The 18,856-nt window shown below is 46.1% G+C and overlaps 1 protein-coding gene across 1 annotated transcript in view; it reads left to right on the top strand.

The window, feature by feature from the left end:
* sli (slit guidance ligand) overlaps window positions 1-18,715 on the top strand; it is a 56,836-nt gene extending 38,121 nt beyond the window's left edge. Inside the window, 19 exon segments of the mRNA XM_044393181.2 lie at window positions 1,729-1,800; window positions 1,865-1,936; window positions 2,348-2,419; window positions 2,511-2,654; window positions 3,512-3,747; window positions 5,028-5,169; window positions 5,233-5,376; window positions 6,581-6,796; window positions 8,102-8,259; window positions 8,330-8,483; window positions 8,569-8,787; window positions 8,920-8,991; window positions 10,659-11,027; window positions 11,095-11,166; window positions 12,014-12,157; window positions 12,218-13,742; window positions 13,806-13,965; window positions 14,935-15,077; window positions 15,141-18,715. Coding sequence (XP_044249116.1) covers window positions 1,729-1,800; window positions 1,865-1,936; window positions 2,348-2,419; window positions 2,511-2,654; window positions 3,512-3,747; window positions 5,028-5,169; window positions 5,233-5,376; window positions 6,581-6,796; window positions 8,102-8,259; window positions 8,330-8,483; window positions 8,569-8,787; window positions 8,920-8,991; window positions 10,659-11,027; window positions 11,095-11,166; window positions 12,014-12,157; window positions 12,218-13,742; window positions 13,806-13,965; window positions 14,935-15,077; window positions 15,141-17,195 — 6,169 coding nt within the window. The 3' untranslated portion in view covers window positions 17,196-18,715.
* The last annotated feature ends 141 nt before the right edge of the window (window positions 18,716-18,856 follow it).

Here is an 18,856-nt window from a genome sequence, read left to right as displayed (position 1 = left end):
GGCACACAAGCATACATCAAATATTGAACATGCCCACAACTATTGGGCCTGTCGATGTGAACGTATATAGGAATAGGAATATATAGAGGAGCCCGAACAAAAAACAATGGCAAATGCAAACTGGGGCTCTGGCAAATTGTGCTCCCCAACCCAAACCCCCCTTCCGAGCGAATGGCCCCGCTCATGTCATTGCCATTTAATTACAAAGCCCCCGAGCGGAGAAAGGGGGCTGTGAGCGGTAGAAGAGCCCGAGGAACAGAAGAGTTCTAAGCTGACAGGCTGCCAGTCACCCACACAGTTGATTCAATTGACACGACAGCATTTTTGCATATCTAATTTGTGGAAAACGGGGGTCTTGGGTCTCGGTTCTCGGGTCTTGCTACCTAGATTGGTGGGAGGTGGTGGCCCTTCACACCTGAGAACGACTAATTTATAGCTGAGGCAGCAGTGGCAGCTGCTTTTGATGTTGCTCCTCGGTTCTTTTGGTTTCGAAAAGGGAAAAGGAACCAGAACCAGAACCACCTGGCCACAAAAGAGCAAGCCCCAAGATGGCATCTAATTGGCAGCGGAGGGCGAAAACCAACAAAAGCCTTTTATATCGCCAGCCCCACACGCATCTAATGAAGTTAAATGCTTAATTATAAGCCAGGGAAAACGGCAAAAATTATGCATACTGCCCTGTCGTTCGAACCAAAAGTGATTTAAACAAATTACATAAAAACCACCGCCAGAAGCGTTTGAAAAATGTTTGGCAATTAGATGGCTACAAGCAAGACTTTTGTTTTTATTTCTACACACCAACAAAAGCGAAACAAAGCGTATTGAAAATGCTTATCGACTAACTTGTGCTGTTTGGTGTTACAGAGAGAAAAATAAGATAGTAAATAGTAAAAAAATGTTATAAAATTTTGGAACTCTAAAGATTAGTTAACTTTTGTTACTAGGCCATCATAATCATGTAATATTGTTAGATTTTTCCCCGTGTAGTCACTCTGGTCGGTCGGCTGTAATCAGTGGGATCTTCACAAGAGATGCCCACATCTCAAAGAGATATTAAGCTCATTAAAAAGACGTGTATGTGTGGATGGCTGGAGACTATATGGGTGAACCGAGGAGCAGGCTGCTTCTTCTCCATCGGCAACTTGATGCGAGATTCATTAAGGCTTAAGCCGCACAGAAAATATTTTACGTTTGGGTCGCCGAAGGTCTTCCTACCTGTTGTTCGGGCCCCGAGATCTCTGGGTCTCGAAACATACGAACCTTACTCAAAAAGTGAGCAGCTGAGACCAACTTGTTTGTTGGTCGGCTGCCTGTAGATGGTTGCGCATGCGCACACGGTTAAGTTAAGTCTTTTGTATCTCTTTTTCGGTTGCATTTCATTATGACATCTACAGGTAACAAATTCTCTGTATTTCGCTGCGAGAAACGAGTTCTGGCGAGAGGAGTCGTCGAATCGTCCCGTGTTCAATGATTAAATATCATATTTTCGTTATCAGCAACAAGCGGCGGAAATCTCTTACTCTTTCTCGCTCGGGATCCCCCTTGGTTTTTCCCTTTGGCAGCTGCATTCATATCTCAGATTGCTGTTGTCTTCTTGTCTTACAAGCAATTAAAAAAAATTATCGCCCTGTGTGTGCAGTATGAGTGCCTCTTGGGTTGCATCCATCCTTCCTTGCAACATAATTAATGCAATTTCTGTAATCGTAATTTCTTTATCTATATTCGCAGCGAGTTGCAGGGCAATAATTTGACCGTGATATACGAGACGGATTTCCAGCGACTGACCAAGTTGCGAATGCTGTAAGTTCAAATCATGGTGCATTAAGTCGAAAATTGGCCGATTAACCCGTTGATTTTTCCACAGCCAACTAACGGACAATCAGATCCACACGATCGAGAGGAACTCCTTTCAAGATTTGGTCTCTCTAGAGCGACTGTGAGTATTCCTATAATAGAATATTTATATAACATATCTCCTAATAATGCTAGTTGCATGATACGATATTTTTGAACTCACTACTAACCAATTTTTGAAGATCTCCACATTGGATCAATTAATCAATACATTTTTTCTTAGACCTAGAATATAGCTAGCGTGCAAATTGAATTTAGCTTGATGCCAGATTTAGTTTGAATTATTAACATTTTGTATCTGATTCCCGTTTTCGTTCTTGTTTATTTTTATTGCATATCTCTACCGTTCTTTGTCTCTCTCTGCTTTCGTTACGTTTCGTTTTGCGTACCTAAAATGCTCGTCTCTACACCAAAAAAAAACCAAAAACCAAATCAAAAACCAAAATCGAAATCAAAACACCAAAAAAACAAATCCAACACTGTAATCAATCAGACGCCTAAACAACAATCGACTAAAGGCAATTCCTGAAAACTTAGTGACAAGTTCAGCGAGTCTTTTGCGATTGTAAGTAAACTCCAAAGTAGCCGATAGTAGTCGACACTCGTTACCCTTCGCTTTGGGATCCCTTACTTATATGGTATTTATAATCCTCCAGGGACATCTCCAACAATGTCATCGTCACGGTGGGAAGACGCGTCTTCAAGGGAGCCCAGTCGCTGCGGAGTCTTCAGCTGGACAACAACCAGATCACCTGTCTGGATGAGCACGCCTTCAAGGGACTGGTGGAGCTGGAGATACTGTGAGTATTTTTTCTAGACTAGAACTAAACCGAAGTGAAGGGACAGAATGGCCAAATTAGCGGGCCAATCAATGGAACTGCTCGCCGCCAGTCGAGCCGAGTAATTAATCAGTGATTTAGTGCCTTGAGTTAATCAATCAAGCGGGAATTAGTGAATGAATTAAAAATCAATCAGTTAATGCTCTGCCTAAATTACATAATAAATGGTTGGGCTTTGTGGCCAGATAAGCCAATCGCAGCCGAAATGGAGCTAATATATCAAATGATTGGAAGGGAGCGAGAGGAACAAGTTGATATATGTGTGGGCAAAAGCTAAACTGTTTGTTAAGCGAAGTGTAAATCGGGATTTAACTTACATTATTTATTTGCAAAAACGAAGAACAAAGCATTTGATATTAATAAATAAAACCATGCTAAAAGTGATTTTAACAAACTAGGTCAAATTTTTGCTAACCAAGCTAATTTACTATTTTACCAATTAAAAATTCTAAACATTTTAAATGAAAATGTTTAATAAAATATGGTGTTTTCTATTGACTGATTATATAATTAAATGGTAAATATTTCAATTATTATAAAAATTCAGTTAGCGAATTACTAGTCTACTCTTTATAAAAGGAGGATTTAAATTGGAAGTTTTTGGGAGAGTGCAAACCATTTAGGTATGAACCTGGAAAGGCGATGAACGCCAAACAATTTTAATTAAATTTCGATCGGCACTAGATTTTTACTCTTTTGGCCTGGCCAAGCCTTCCGAGCCATAAGCATAACTGGTCTATAGATATAGTGGGCTGATAAGGCCGGATCATCTGCTATCCACTGACCATAACCGCCTCGCCATTCTATATTTTTTGCAGCACGCTGAACAACAACAACCTGACATCCCTGCCGCACAACATCTTCGGCGGACTGGGACGTCTGCGGGCACTCCGGCTGTCGGACAATCCGTTCGCCTGCGACTGCCATCTGTCCTGGCTGTCCCGCTTCCTCCGCAGCGCCACCCGCCTGGCGCCCTACACCCGCTGCCAGTCGCCGTCGCAGCTGAAGGGCCAAAACGTGGCGGACCTGCACGACCAGGAGTTCAAATGCTCGGGTATGTAATGGTGTTTTGTGTGCAACATGTTGTGGCAGCTTCCACTCCCTGAATGCTACCAAAAATGGGCAACGTTGGGAAAACCCACCCGCTGCATAGTCGAAATTAATTAGTTTTTTATGCCAAACGCGAGGAAAACAAAACATTGCGGGTATAAATCATAAGCAGTCATATGGGCACGCCCCCGCTGCCTCGAACGCCCACGAACGTACCACAATATCTGGCGAGAACCACTTGGTGCTTTGGTGGCTTCATCTCCATCTCCATCCATTGGTTATATCCCCCTTTTCGCCTGCGAGGTCGTGTGTTTGCCAAAACGTTTAACGCCGTCGAAATCATTGCCTGGTGTTTGTATTTTTTGGCTTCTCCTCTTACCGAAAGATGCAGATGCTCTGATGCTCGGGCTTAAGTTGAAGATGGAGCTGCGGGCCAAGTGAATGGGAAGTGGCCAAAACGAAAAACCAAAGCTAAAGACTCAGCGTGAAGCGCTCAATGAAGCGGAAAATGCGCCCCAAAACGATGCAGCCATGAAACGAGTTTCTTGGCTCAACCATTTCAGCTGAATGGTTAGGGTATCGCATTGTTTTTCGTTGTGGTTTGCTTTTTCTGGGGAGCCTGTAATCGATATGAGTATGCAGATGGGATGGTATATCCCCGAATGACCCGTGTCAAGTGGGATAATAGAGGCTACAATGATGAGAACTCTGGTGATAAAACATATTTCGGAGAATTTTTCTAGTCTTGGAATATGTGTGAATAATAGATTGGGTCTCGAGGATTAATGAGTAAAATTATCAAATTTCAAAATATATTAATATTTAATTGATCCTTAAATAATATAAATATTTATTTGGGTAGTTTACTTTTATAAGTTTAATCCAATCCTTTAATAGTAGAGTATTCAGACTTCCATCTTATCATAAAACTGAACTATAATTCCTTTCTTGTTTGACTTTCGTTTTGTATGAAATGCTATGGAATTATGTGGGTAAACATTTATGACCAGCGGCTGGTTATAGTTGCACCTCCCCAAACCCGAACCCATTTCCCCAGTCTCCTTACATCCGCAACCCCCTTTTAATCCCGCCATTCGAACTATGGAGCAGCTATGCAGTAGCATTGATAATTATGCTACTGCTGGGGTTGCACAGCCAAAGCCAAAGATCCAAATCGGATGGTCGTTTTCCCAGCTACTGGAGTAGTTAAAGCCCCACTTCATCTCGAACCAGAGCAAGAGCGACTTATCCCAATCTCGGCTAACCATATTGTTTGTCCATCAGGTCTGACGGAGCACGCACCCATGGAATGCGGGGCGGAGAACAGCTGTCCGCACCCCTGTCGCTGTGCGGACGGGATCGTCGATTGCCGTGAGAAGAGTCTGACCAGTGTGCCCGTCACTCTGCCCGACGACACCACCGAGCTGTAAGTGGTGCCTCTCATTTGCGATGTGTACTCAGGAGTTAACCCCTTACTTTTGTTTTGCAGCCGCCTCGAGCAGAACTTCATTACGGAACTGCCGCCGAAATCGTTCTCCAGCTTTCGACGATTGCGACGCATCGACCTGTCCAACAACAACATATCCCGGATTGCCCACGATGCCCTAAGCGGCCTAAAGCAGTTAACCACTCTGTAAGTAGATAATGCCCACGGTGGTGGAGGTTAGGAGGAGGTGGTTTCTGCCACTTTACTTGCCAGCGCAGTGCAACAAGTAGCCATTGCAGAACAAAATGTGCACTCACTTGAGCTGCCCTGCTGCACTGCTAACTGAAGGGGTAAACTCACCTGAACCGAGTGCTGAATGGGAATGGGAATTTGAGAGGTACCTTTGGGCCAGGCCAGAAGCGAGCTAATCGGCCCACGCTTGGCGTTTCTGCCAGCTCACACCGCCAGGCATCGGGCATTGGCTTACCTGTGTGGATCTCCTTGCCCTGACGCCCAGCCAAAGCTCCTTCTCCCCCATCTCCTTCTCCTTTGCCACAAGGAGCACGTGTGCGATGGAGCTGGAAACGTGACACGGACTTAATTAATGGAAGCCACATTAAAAGGGGTTTATTTTCTGCATTTTAGAGTAGGTCACCTTTTTTTGGGGGTGTGCTTTTTACAACTTGAACCCGGCAAGAGATTTTATTTGGGTTTTATTCTCAGAAAAGGGTAGTTTTAATTAGTTATGTATTAAAGTACAATTTAATATCTTTAGATAATTATTATATTAACGTGAAAATAAACTTATCGGCAGGAAAATAAAATACAATATTAAGTTAAAGGAAAGGAATAGTATTTTGTTCTTGTCTTTACATGTTAATATCACATTTTTAAAGATATCTTAAGAACATGACAAGTACGTAGTATAGATAGATATTTGAAAATCAATATTATTAGTTATAGAAACACTTCTTTTGGTTACTTAAAGTAAATGTAATGTTAATGTATCAATAACAATTTTTATAGGTAAACTTCTTTTGGTTATTTAAAGTAATTTAGAATAGAATTTTGGCGTGTCACGACCGATGATTAAAGCCCATCTCTTAGCTTGGCAGATCCCAGCAAAACCAGTTGCCGCCCGCAACAAGAACAACAACAACAACAAGTTGAAGAATGACAGCAGCAACAACAAGAACTTAACCACTTTGTCTTTGCCCGCAGAGTGATTTTTATTTTTTGTAATTTTTTGTGCCACCTCCTGGCGGGGTTTTTGTTTTCTTTCAGCTTTTTTATTTTTGCTCGAACTTTGTTAACATTCGTCGTGTGTTCTATTTGTGTTCTTTTCCATGTCGGCTCCACCCATCGTCAACATCGCCATTGTGATTGTGCCATCTCACCATCATCCCATCAGCGTGCTGTACGGCAATAAAATAAAGGATTTACCCTCGGGCGTGTTCAAAGGACTCGGCTCGCTGCAGCTGCTCCTGCTGAACGCCAACGAGATCTCGTGCATACGCAAGGATGCCTTCCGCGACCTGCACAGTTTGAGCCTGCTCTCCCTGTACGACAACAACATCCAGTCGCTGGCTAATGGCACATTCGACGCCATGAAGAGCATCAAAACGGTGTAAGTACATGGAGTAGTCCCACTCCTCCACGTCCACCTCCATGCCTCCTCGCGAACGCCCACCATCCACTCGAGTGGGGAGAACAGGCCCATGTCGGGATCCCATCTTGAATGGAGCAGGCACTTTGGTGTTAAACCTCTGAAGTGCATTTAGTAGTTGCCTTTGACTGCGCCCCGCCCTCTCATCCTCCTCCTCGTCGTCTTGAGTTCGCGTTGACATTTGTTTAGCAGCAAACAAGAAGCTTCTCCCGCCCCCCGACACAGCTTTCAGTATCCAGTATCCAGTGTTCAGTACATTCAGCATCCATCCCCTTCTCTGTGAACCGTGAAGACTTTCGGCCTTAGCAGCGAACAAAAGACGAAGACGCCGAGAAGAATTCTCCTTTTGGCATCGATAAATGTGCTCGCGGCTGCAAGAAAAAAAACGAAGAAAAGGAAAAACTTGGATGGGCTTTGGACAGGGAGTGCCATAAGTGCGGCAGCCAGAGGGATTTGTATGCTTGAGTGGGTTAAGTATTTGCCAGGGTTGTCAGCTTTCCGGTTAGTTGCTTACGCATATTTCCGCTGAACGTTGAGAGATCTTTATAATATAAGTAGGGGTGATATCATCAGCAGATGATCATTTTAATAAATTGGCATTACGAATTGGGGCATTTAACGGATTTCATCATAAAAAAATTAACAATTTACACAAAAAAAAAAAAAATTAAGAAACAATTTAAGTTGTTAGTTGTTATAACCTGAACTAATCTGAAAAGTACTAAGCTTAAACAAAATTTAAGAAATTACGTTTCAAGCCTTTTAAAACATATGACGGCAGGCCAAGGCTATCCAACTTTTATCGTCCCAGAACGCATAAAAAGCATTTTAAATAGTTGGCAATAAAATCGATTGAGTTGCGTCAAGCTAACAAGCTAAAATATTCCTCGGGGACCTGCCTGCCTCCTTAACTCAATTGAAATACTAAAAACATTTACTATTTGCGCAATCCCCAATCGTTTGGCAACCCTGTCGGGAATCGCTTTTAAATAGTTGCAAAACAACAACGGCGAGCGAGGGAGTGAGGAAGAACAACAACGGAAATGTCGTAGCCACAAGGCTGGTGCACTTTTAAGACGTCTCAAGCCTCCACGGAAGTTCTGGCTTCCCTTTTTCCCTTATCCAGTTGCCCGGGCAACGTCTTCAACCTATTTTGCTGAGAAAGTCCTGCTGCATAACCGTTTCAGCCATTCAGTCGAATGCTCAATGCTACTTTCTTTGCTTACTTTCTTTCCATTTGCGCACGCACACTCGCCCCAAACACAGACATCTGGCCAAGAATCCTTTCATCTGCGACTGCAATCTGCGCTGGCTGGCCGACTATTTGCACAAGAATCCCATAGAGACGAGTGGAGCCCGCTGCGAGTCACCGAAGCGGATGCATCGTCGTCGGATTGAATCGCTGCGCGAGGAGAAATTCAAATGTAAGACTGCGCGCGTCCTTGTACTTAACCAGCCAACTGGAGACCCTCCTCCTCCTCCTCTTCCTTTCAGGCTCCTGGGATGAATTGCGGATGAAGCTGTCCGGCGAGTGCCGCATGGACTCCGACTGTCCGGCGATGTGCCATTGCGAGGGAACCACCGTGGATTGCACTGGGCGGGGACTGAAGGAGATTCCGCGCGACATTCCCCTGCACACAACTGAGCTGTAAGTCCACTTCCGGTTGCCATGTCCCAGCATCCTGCCTGCTGCCTCCCTCATCCCTAACTCAATGCATTATTTCATTTGGCAGTTTGCTCAACGACAACGAACTGGGACGCATCAGCTCCGATGGCCTCTTTGGTCGCCTGCCGCACTTGGTCAAGCTGGAGCTGAAGCGCAACCAGCTGACCGGCATCGAGCCAAATGCCTTCGAGGGAGCCTCCCACATCCAGGAGCTGCAGCTGGGCGAGAACAAGATCAAGGAGATCTCGAACAAGATGTTCCTGGGACTGCACCAACTGAAGACGCTGTGAGTTTTATATAAAGTTCTTAATTAAAGAATTAAATCAACTATTATTACCCCCTTAAAACCTGATTAGCCTTTAATTAGTATAACCACTACCTGTAAACTGACATTACGTAATCTCTCTTTCCGTTGCAGCAATCTGTACGACAATCAAATCTCATGCGTTATGCCCGGTTCCTTTGAGCATCTCAACTCGCTGACGTCGCTGTAAGTAACCAGATTCAGATTCAGGTTCAGATTGCCAGATCTCCAGATTCCTGGGCTTCCGTCTATCACGATGCCTTTGCTGCTGTGCGTAGCAATTAAAACTGTGCCAAGTGCTCGGGATGCACTTCAATAGATAAATGATTTGGCTTGAGTATTAATTGCCAGGCGGGTTTGTGAGGAATGGTGAGGAGGAGCACATCAGCTCTTTGCTCGTAAAATGAGGTTAATGGTTTTGATTGTTCTCCAGTTGAACTCTGCTGATGTGGCTGCTCTGGCTGCTCCGTCTGCTTCGTTTGCTCCCTTCAAATCAGTTTTGCTTCTTCATGCCAGCCACCAAAAGCACAACAAACTATTGTATATAATTCAATTGAACTTCAATTTATAGCATGGCTTGCTCTCCATCGAATATGTGGATGTGCGATACAGATACCACTAGCTCCTCTTTCTTTCCAGCCAGTCTACCCCCGACTTTTGTTGCCTGTAAATCATCCCCCAAGCACACAAAACCCAAAGGGAGCATACACACTGGCATGTGTGTGCGCCTTCGATGATTTAATTAATTAAAATTGAGTTCAATGGAGAGCGCCCAAGCGAGTCAGTCGGCAAGAGCCAGAAGAGGTGCTGTGTGGTGGTCCGTTGGGCTGCTCGCAAATTATTGTAAAATTCATTTAAGTAGCTAATAAATAGCATCAATGAAATTCATTAAGTGCTGTGCACCACATGACACCCACCACCACACGGACCGCCCACCAACCACCGCCCAACGCCCCCCAATTCGCCACCTTCAAAGGTGTTGCGTGAAAGGAGAGTTAAGTGTTAGTTAGCTGCCTGCGGCCTACACACTGCTACACTGACGGAAAATATTATGGTTTTATTAAAAAAGAAAATGGTGTTGTATGAGATAGTATCTCCTTATTAATCATACGATTTTTGAAATATCATAGTCTGATTTGTTACAAAGATTCGTTATCAGATAGATCAGAACAATATTGTAATGGAAGCATTATTTATATCAGCACAATAAAATTATTTATTGTAACAAAAACATAAAAAATTAGGTATATATATTTTTTTTTTAAAGATTTTTAAAAGAGAATAGGACTTATATTCAGAATTCTAGATAAAGCTTATCATTTTTGTTCTAAAACCTTAAAGATCACTGGAACTTATATTTTTATAAAGATTTTCAAACTAAGTATAGCCTCTATATTTTCGAAAATTAAACTAGTTCGTCATCTAATTTGTAGTAAAACCTTTTTTCAAGTGCAAACTTTCTAATATACACACATGTAATAGGGAGCTGGCATAGCTGGTGGCATGACAAAGCAGAATTGCTTATTAAATTAGTCTGGACTCGGCTGCAACTTTGGAATTGCCAATGTAATTTGTGCGCCATTGTTTCACTTGCTCCGCTCCTAGAACCCCTGGTCCGCATAATTAAAGTGCCTGGCATGGATTGGAGGGCAGTTCCAGAGGAGTGAGGGCGGGAGGACCAACATATGCTGACTATGGCACCGAATGAATACGGAATTAATTTATCAAAACCAAACCAAACCAAACGAGCCTGTATGGGAGGGCAAATTGAATTATAAGAACCCTTTATCAATGCCGTTATCGTAATCGTTTTTTGTGGCCCATGCTGTCACAATTTTTTTTCCTCCCTTCAGGAACCTCGCCTCGAATCCATTCAATTGCAATTGTCATTTGGCCTGGTTCGCCGAATGGCTGCGCAAAAAATCGCTGAACGGCGGAGCGGCACGTTGTGGAGCCCCGTCGAAGGTACGTGACGTGCAGATCAAGGACCTGCCCCACTCGGAATTCAAGTGCAGCAGCGAGAACAGCGAGGGCTGCCTGGGCGACGGCTACTGTCCGCCATCCTGCACCTGCACCGGCACCGTGGTCCGCTGTTCGCGCAATCAGCTCAAGGAGATACCGCGCGGCATTCCCGCCGAGACATCGGAGCTCTATCTGGAGTCCAATGAGATTGAGCAGATTCACTACGAACGCATTCGCCACCTGCGCTCCCTCACCAGACTGTAAGTATCTCTTGAAGATCTATTCCCTAAAGGGCAACTAATTCCCTACTCCACATTCCATCCGCAGCGATCTCAGCAACAACCAGATCACCATTCTCTCCAACTTCACCTTCGCCAATCTGACCAAGCTGTCCACGCTGTAAGTGCACCCAGGCCTAATGACTTTTTAATTGCTCCACCGCAGCACGGAAACCACGAAATGGCAGAAAAAAAGCAGCTAAAGCAAAAGCAACGCAAATCGAAGGCTCAAGAGGGCTTGACACAATTCTGTGCCAATTGCATCGTTTGTCGACCTGGCCAGGTCCCATTGGGCTTTGGATTGGGATTGGGGCTTGTCCCCTCCCTCTGTCCAGTGGGCAGGCCCATTGAACCAACAGGGCAATGGCTGTGCAAGCCAAGAAGGCGCAGGCACGAAATTCATTCCGAGACGTAAAGTCGAAATCGTGACTCGTGCTTAAGCATTAGTCGTTGACGCGGACTTCGACGCCAGCAGAAGAACAGTGGGCTAAAAATGCAGTGATTGTGGTTAAAAATAGTATTTTTATAAACTGAAATCAGTAAACCATTATCTCCCCTTAAGTTCTATTTTAATATCTATATCATATCACACTTAAATTTCGAGTAAATTTATATATTTCACTAAAAATTAATAAGTTGTAAATAATATTTATAAAAATTGTCTTTTAAATGTTCATAACTTCAAAATATATACAGTCAGTTAGTCGAATTGTATATCAAAATCTTCCTTATGTAATCATCATCTAGACTGGATTTTCATACTATCCTGTGGTAACTAGCCCACTGTAGCCTTTGCCACTGATGTGCGCTATCCACAATCAAAGCTTAGCCGTTATTTCTGGTGTTTCTCCTCCGTTTGCGAATGGAAAACGTTTTGCAATTACTTTCATTTCTTCATCAATTGCCATGTGTCTGTTGGCCTAATGCAATTTGTAAATGTTTCTCCAATTCTCCGGCCCTTTTTGCAGCATCATCTCGTACAACAAGCTGCAGTGTCTGCAGCGGCATGCGTTGTCTGGCCTGAATAACCTGCGCGTGCTCTCGCTGCACGGGAACCGCATCTCGATGCTGCCGGAGGGCTCCTTCGAGGACCTCAAGTCGTTGACCCACATGTGAGTAGATAGGGACAGTAGGAATCATCAGCTTGAACCTCATCTTCTTTTCAAAAACAGAGCTCTGGGCAGCAATCCCTTGTACTGTGACTGCGGACTGAAATGGTTCTCCGACTGGATCAAGCTGGACTACGTGGAGCCGGGAATCGCTCGCTGCGCCGAGCCAGAACAGATGAAGGACAAGCTGATCCTGTCGACGCCCTCGTCGAGCTTCGTCTGCCGCGGCCGCGTGCGCAACGACATCCTGGCCAAGTGCAATGCCTGCTTCGAGCAGCCTTGCCAGAATCAGGCGCAGTGCGTCGCCCTTCCCCAGCGGGAGTACCAGTGCCTCTGCCAGCCGGGCTACCATGGCAAGCACTGCGAGTTCATGATCGACGCCTGCTACGGGAATCCGTGCCGCAACAATGCCACCTGCACGGTGCTGGAGGAGGGCAGGTTTAGCTGCCAGTGTGCCCCGGGCTACACGGGTGCCCGCTGTGAGACGAACATCGACGATTGTCTGGGCGAGATCAAGTGCCAGAACAATGCCACCTGCATCGATGGAGTGGAGTCGTACAAGTGCGAATGCCAGCCAGGATTCAGTGGCGAGTTCTGCGACACCAAGATCCAGTTCTGCAGTCCCGAGTTCAACCCGTGTGCGAATGGAGCCAAGTGCATGGACCACTTCACCCACTACAGCTGCGACTGCCAGGCGGGATTCCATGGGACCAATTGCACGGACAACATTGACGATTGCCAGAATCATATGTGCCAGAATGGAGGAACCTGTGTGGATGGGATCAACGACTACCAATGTCGCTGCGCGGATGACTACACGGGCAAGTACTGCGAGGGCCACAACATGATCTCGATGATGTACCCGCAGACGTCGCCCTGCCAGAACCACGAGTGCAAGCACGGCGTCTGCTTTCAGCCGAATGCCCAGGGCAGCGACTACCTGTGCCGCTGTCATCCGGGATACACTGGCAAGTGGTGCGAGTACCTCACCAGCATCAGCTTCGTGCACAATAACTCTTTCGTGGAACTGGAACCGCTACGTACTCGTCCGGAGGCGAACGTAACGATTGTATTTAGCAGCGCGGAGCAGAACGGAATACTCATGTACGACGGACAGGATGCTCATCTCGCCGTGGAGCTGTTTAATGGACGTATACGCGTCAGCTACGATGTGGGTAATCACCCTGTGTCCACGATGTACAGCTTCGAGATGGTTGCGGATGGAAAGTACCACGCCGTGGAGCTTTTAGCCATCAAGAAGAACTTTACGCTGCGCGTGGATCGCGGATTGGCGCGGTCCATCATCAACGAGGGCTCCAATGACTATCTGAAGTTGACAACACCCATGTTCCTGGGCGGCCTGCCCATGGATCCCGCCCAGCAGGCCTACAAGAACTGGCAGATCCGCAATTTGACCAGTTTCAAGGGCTGCATGAAGGAGGTGTGGATCAACCACAAGCTGGTGGACTTTGGCAATGCCCAGCGTCAGCAGAAGATTACCCCGGGATGTGCGCTGCTCGAGGGAGAGCAGCAGGAGGAGGAGGACGACGAGCAGGACTTTATGGACGAAACGCCGCACATCAAAGAGGTGGGTTACCTATTGATTACGCTTGCCTTCCGATTGACTAATTATTTATTTTGCCTTTCCCAGGAGCCAGTTGATCCCTGCTTAGAAAACAAGTGCCGTCGGGGCAGCCGCTGTGTGCCGAACTCGAACTCCAGGGACGGTTACCAGTGCAAGTGCAAGCACGGCCAGCGCGGCCGCTACTGCGATCAAGGTGAGGGCAGCACAGAGCCCCCAACAGTCACCGGTACATACATCTATCATGCTTATGCTACTCACAACTCACCTCTAACTTGCTGATATGTAGGGGGGCGTTTGTCATTTATTACTAACCATAAAGAGTTGTTCCGGAATGGCCACTCATAACTTCCACTGTAGCGTAGAAAAAGTTATGTGGGGCATTTAAAATCTATATTGTTGTTCATAAAACAGGTGTCCGCTTGCCACAAGCAATTTATAGAGTGCAGGTTTTCTTTATGGGTTTTGTTTTTATGATATGCAGTTTAAAGGGGCATTTGAATAATATTTTCAGAAAGTATGGTGTATTTAAAACGCGAAAGTAAGGAAAAATCTAGATTGGGGTTATCTTAAAGAGCAGTTAGTGATTATTTCTTGAAAGTACTTATATTTATACATAGCCTTGTAACCAACTTTTAAACGTAAATGGAATATAGTATGTAGTATTGGAATTTGAATAATATTTTTAAAGCGAAAGTAAGGAAAAAATCTATAACGAGGGTTTCTTTAAGAACAGTTTATGATTATTTCTTGAAAGTACTTATATTTATTCATAGCCTTGTAACCAATAGAACTTAACTCATAAACGTAAATGGAATGTAGTATGTAGCATGGGAATTTGAATAATATTTTTTAAGCGAAAGAAAGGATAAATCTTAAATGGGGTATCTTAGAGAGCATTTTTTGATTATTTCTTGAAAGTACTTATTTTTATAGACAGCCTTGTAACTCTTTAACGTAAATGGAATATAGTACGTAGTTAGATATTGCCACCACCCCCTAGACCTTAATTATTGGCACACATTCGCACACCCACCACACATTCACTCGCTTTTCACGCCACTCACTCATCAAAGGAAAACTTGAAGGGGTTCTTGGGGAGAAGGTGACACTGTGCACTTTGTTAGTTGTAATTATCCAGCCACCCTACCTCAACCCACTGACTAATTGCGTTGACTCTCTATCCTTCCACCCACAGCGGCGTCCACCTGTCGCAAGGAGCAGGTGCGCGAGTACTACACGGAGAACGACTGCCGCTCGAGGCAGCCGTTGAAGTACGCCAAGTGCGTGGGCGGCTGCGGCAATCAGTGCTGCGCGGCCAAGATTGTGAGGAGGCGCAAGGTGAGTGCAAATAGATACATGACTCCTTGAGGCATTAAACTAATATCCCCTTTTTCTTCACAGGTGCGCATGGTGTGCAGCAACAACCGCAAGTACATCAAGAACTTGGACATCGTGCGCAAGTGCGGATGCACCAAGAAATGCTACTGACTGAAAGATGCGACTACCCAATTGCTCGAGCGGAGCAATAGCAGCTTAGATGTTAGTTTAGGAACAGGTTTAAATTTAACTTATAGTAGTAGTAATAGTACCGATAGTCTTAGCCATAGCACTAGGGATAGCACGGAAGTTGGGGGTTTGAAGGATGAAGTGGAGGAGAAAACTGAGGAGGAGGAGGAGGGGCGGAACGACGGGGAGGAGGATTACCCCACGGATGGCATGCAGTCCGATCTCTACGACGACTCCATCGACGAAGATGACGACGATGATGGTCTCGATGATGATTATGCGGATGAGGAGGATGATCCCGATTCCGATTCCCATCCCGAGCAGCTGCCCGATCCCAAGGGTCTCGTAAGCGTGCCGGAGGAGGAGGAGGATATGGGCTACGACGAGGACGACGAGCGGATCGCCATGGAGCGGCCAAGAACGGTGAGGCCGCGGCCCGATGAGGAGCACTTTGTGAACGAAGAGGGCAGCGGCTTCGGCGGCTTCCGGTCGCGATTCCGGCCGAGCAGCAGCTTCCGCGAGAGCCAGCTGGCGGACATCCGGAAGAAGCTGCTCACCGAATCGCAGGCCTCGCCCGAACTCCCAGTTGCGGTGGCCGTGCCGAGCACTGCGATCGATCTGCGCGAGAGCAGCGGCCACTTTGCCAACGATGACGAGGATGGCGAGGACGGCGATGACGGCGTCGATGACGAGTTCGCCGACACGGGCGAGAACCAGGGGCGCGGCTTCTTTGGCTCCCAGCAGCAGCAGCGGAAGAGCGGTCCGTATCATCGCAAGAACGGCAACGATGCCATCAAGATCATCTCCACGCCGCTGGGCAAGGTGAGCATTGTGTACCAGCAGACGGAAAAGGACTCAACAGCCGACCAGGACTCGCAGCAGCAGCAGCAAAAGAAGCCGACGCTCACCGACTTCGATGCCCTGTCGCCGGATCCCGAGAGCAGTCATCGCTTTCCCTCGCCCCACCCCAAGATTACGCCTGTTCTGACGCCCGATGGCAAGGTGGCGCTGCTCTACCGCGGAGACTCGGAGAGCTCCAAGTACGAGCCCATTCGCAACATGACGCACAAGTTTGTTGGTCAGCCGGCAAAGGAGGCAAAAGTCAAAGCGGAAGACTCCTCCTCCGCGGAGGACTCTGTCTACACGGACAGCGAGGATGCGGAGGAGGGCAAAGGAGAGGCGGGAAAGCCCTCTCCGATAGCCAGTACGCCCAAGCCGCTGCAGCCGGAGATTCTGGAGCCCCCAGACAACGTTCAACCGGGCGGATCCTTCATAATCCGACCCACCTCCGACTCCCTGCTGCCCATGATCAACCGGCCGCTGTCCGAGGTGCTGGGCATCAAGAAGAACCAGTTCCAGGAGACGCGGGTGCGCGACCAGCTGCCCACGCAGGAGCCTCCACCGCCGCTGCCCGAGGCTGCCACGTCCCGCAGTCCCGCCTCCGGACATCAGTTTCTCGCCAAGGTCAACCTGGCCGAGTTCCCGACGTCCGGAAGAACGCTGAATACGCCGCTGATCCCGGGCAGCCACGACTTTGACTTCAGCCGTGACAACACGATGCTGGACGAGAGGTCGCGGGTGCGCGAGCTGGAGAAGCAGCGGGAGCGGGACAAGGAGCACAACGAGGCCACCAGCAAGGGAGCCACCGAGGCGCACACCATTGCCAACGAGCAGCTGTTGTCCAAGACGGAGGTCATCAATCTGGCCATTGTGCCGCAGTTCGACGAGGATATGGAGCGACTGCAGCGGCTGCAGGAGACGGGCGGCGGCGGTCGGCGGCACCACAGGGCGCGCCATCGCCACCGCCAGCAGTCCGAGGAGGAGCTGTCGGGCATCCACTGCATCATGCAGGTCATGATGGGCGTGGCCGCCGTCTCGACGGTCTTCGGCATGCTGGGCACCTTCTTCAAGCAGCGCATCCTCGATCAGCTGCGCATGATGCACTGGTAGTACAATACGGGGGATTCGATGTCCCGAATCGAATGCCCCTTCATTTCCCTACCCGATCCTCCTGATCATGATCATCAGAAGCCTCTTCTACTGCTAGCGCTCATATACTCGTATATATACTCGTACATATGCCATATATTAATCGCATAATCTATGTAACACAGCGGCATCGATTTGCTTTCGTCCCCTTCCGCTTTATATATCTTTATATATCTTATCCTTCGGCAATTCCCTTGCTAACACATGTATTCTATATATTCGCATATATCAATTTACTAGTGCAAGCTACCCAGGCGATGTACATAATAACTGAACCATAATACGGAGATCGAACGATCTGGATACGGATATCTATGTATATGCAACTGTAGCCCCTGCCAAGTCCCCAAAGTTCCTTCTTTCGCACCTTCTTGTGCCCTGTAGAACATTCACCAATCATTCGACCCATCAGCGTAAACAAGCTTTAAGCAAGTCATTGCATGTGCCACGCCCCCTCGAAGTTCTGAACGCCCCCTCCCCGCAGAAAATACATTCCCCCAGCCTCCACCTCAACCTCCAACCCCTCCAGCAACCATCATCCGTCGAGGAACTCGGAAATTGGACGTAGAACAGATTCCTTTTGTAGATAGAAAACGAAACAGTTGTTGGGAGATATAACCAGAAGGTCACATGACACGAACGAAATAAATAATGATAAACTAAAGCTAAAGTTATAAACAAAAAAACAGTAAAATCGCACAGAAGCACACGGATTACAAAATACAAACCTGCAAGGGTCGTTTTAAACGCGCCGCTTGTTCAGGGGTCTCAAAGAAACGAGTAAACGATAATAACGTGCATAACGAAAACCTTCTTTAGTCTAAGTTGCTCAAAGGAAAGTATTTTGATAGAACCAGAAAAGGAACGAGAAAAAGATAATGAAACCAACAAACCACAAAGAATCGAATTGAAACAAAGGCCCCCAAAACGTGTAACGAATTTCCTGCAAATTGTTGCAAGTGTTTTTCCTAGAATTAGTCCTAATTAAACTAAATGTGTGCAAATCGAAGCGTAACTAATATTACAATTAACCTAAACTAAACATAAATCGGATAAAAACATCTAAGCTGGGTAGTCGCATGTAAATCTCTAACAATTAACAATTACCGACCTAAGTTAGACCTAAAAATCGAAACAAAATCGAATCGCATTTAAAGAAAACCTACATAATAATAATAATTTATACTAATCTATATATACTTATATGTATGCTGTATGTATGTATGACCCTATATGTATATGTAAAATGTTTTTGACTATTTTTCACTATTTATATCCATATATATTATATATGCATATACGATACATGTGTAATAGCCCCTTTTGGTCTTTTAGTTGTCTTTTATATATATTTAATACGTGTATTATTTTTATTAATTATTCAAGTATAACTATGCGCACCAATTACACGCATACTTTATGTATAACCTATTGACAAATATATATATTATGTGTAATAGCTGTTGCTAAACCAAGTTTAATTATCAGTTTTTTATTTTCCCCTTATCCGGCGAAGCTTTCGACGGTCCGCAGCCGCAAAATTGTGTTCAGCTAATTAATTAGGAAGAGAACGTGTCCCGCAATCGAAGCATTTCGAGTAGCAATGGGGGAAACGAAACAGC

The sequence above is a fragment of the Drosophila takahashii genome, chromosome 2R (assembly GCF_030179915.1).
Source record: "Drosophila takahashii strain IR98-3 E-12201 chromosome 2R, DtakHiC1v2, whole genome shotgun sequence".
In the NCBI taxonomy this organism is placed as follows: domain Eukaryota; kingdom Metazoa; phylum Arthropoda; class Insecta; order Diptera; family Drosophilidae; genus Drosophila; species Drosophila takahashii.
This window is presented reverse-complemented; position numbering and strand designations above follow the sequence as displayed.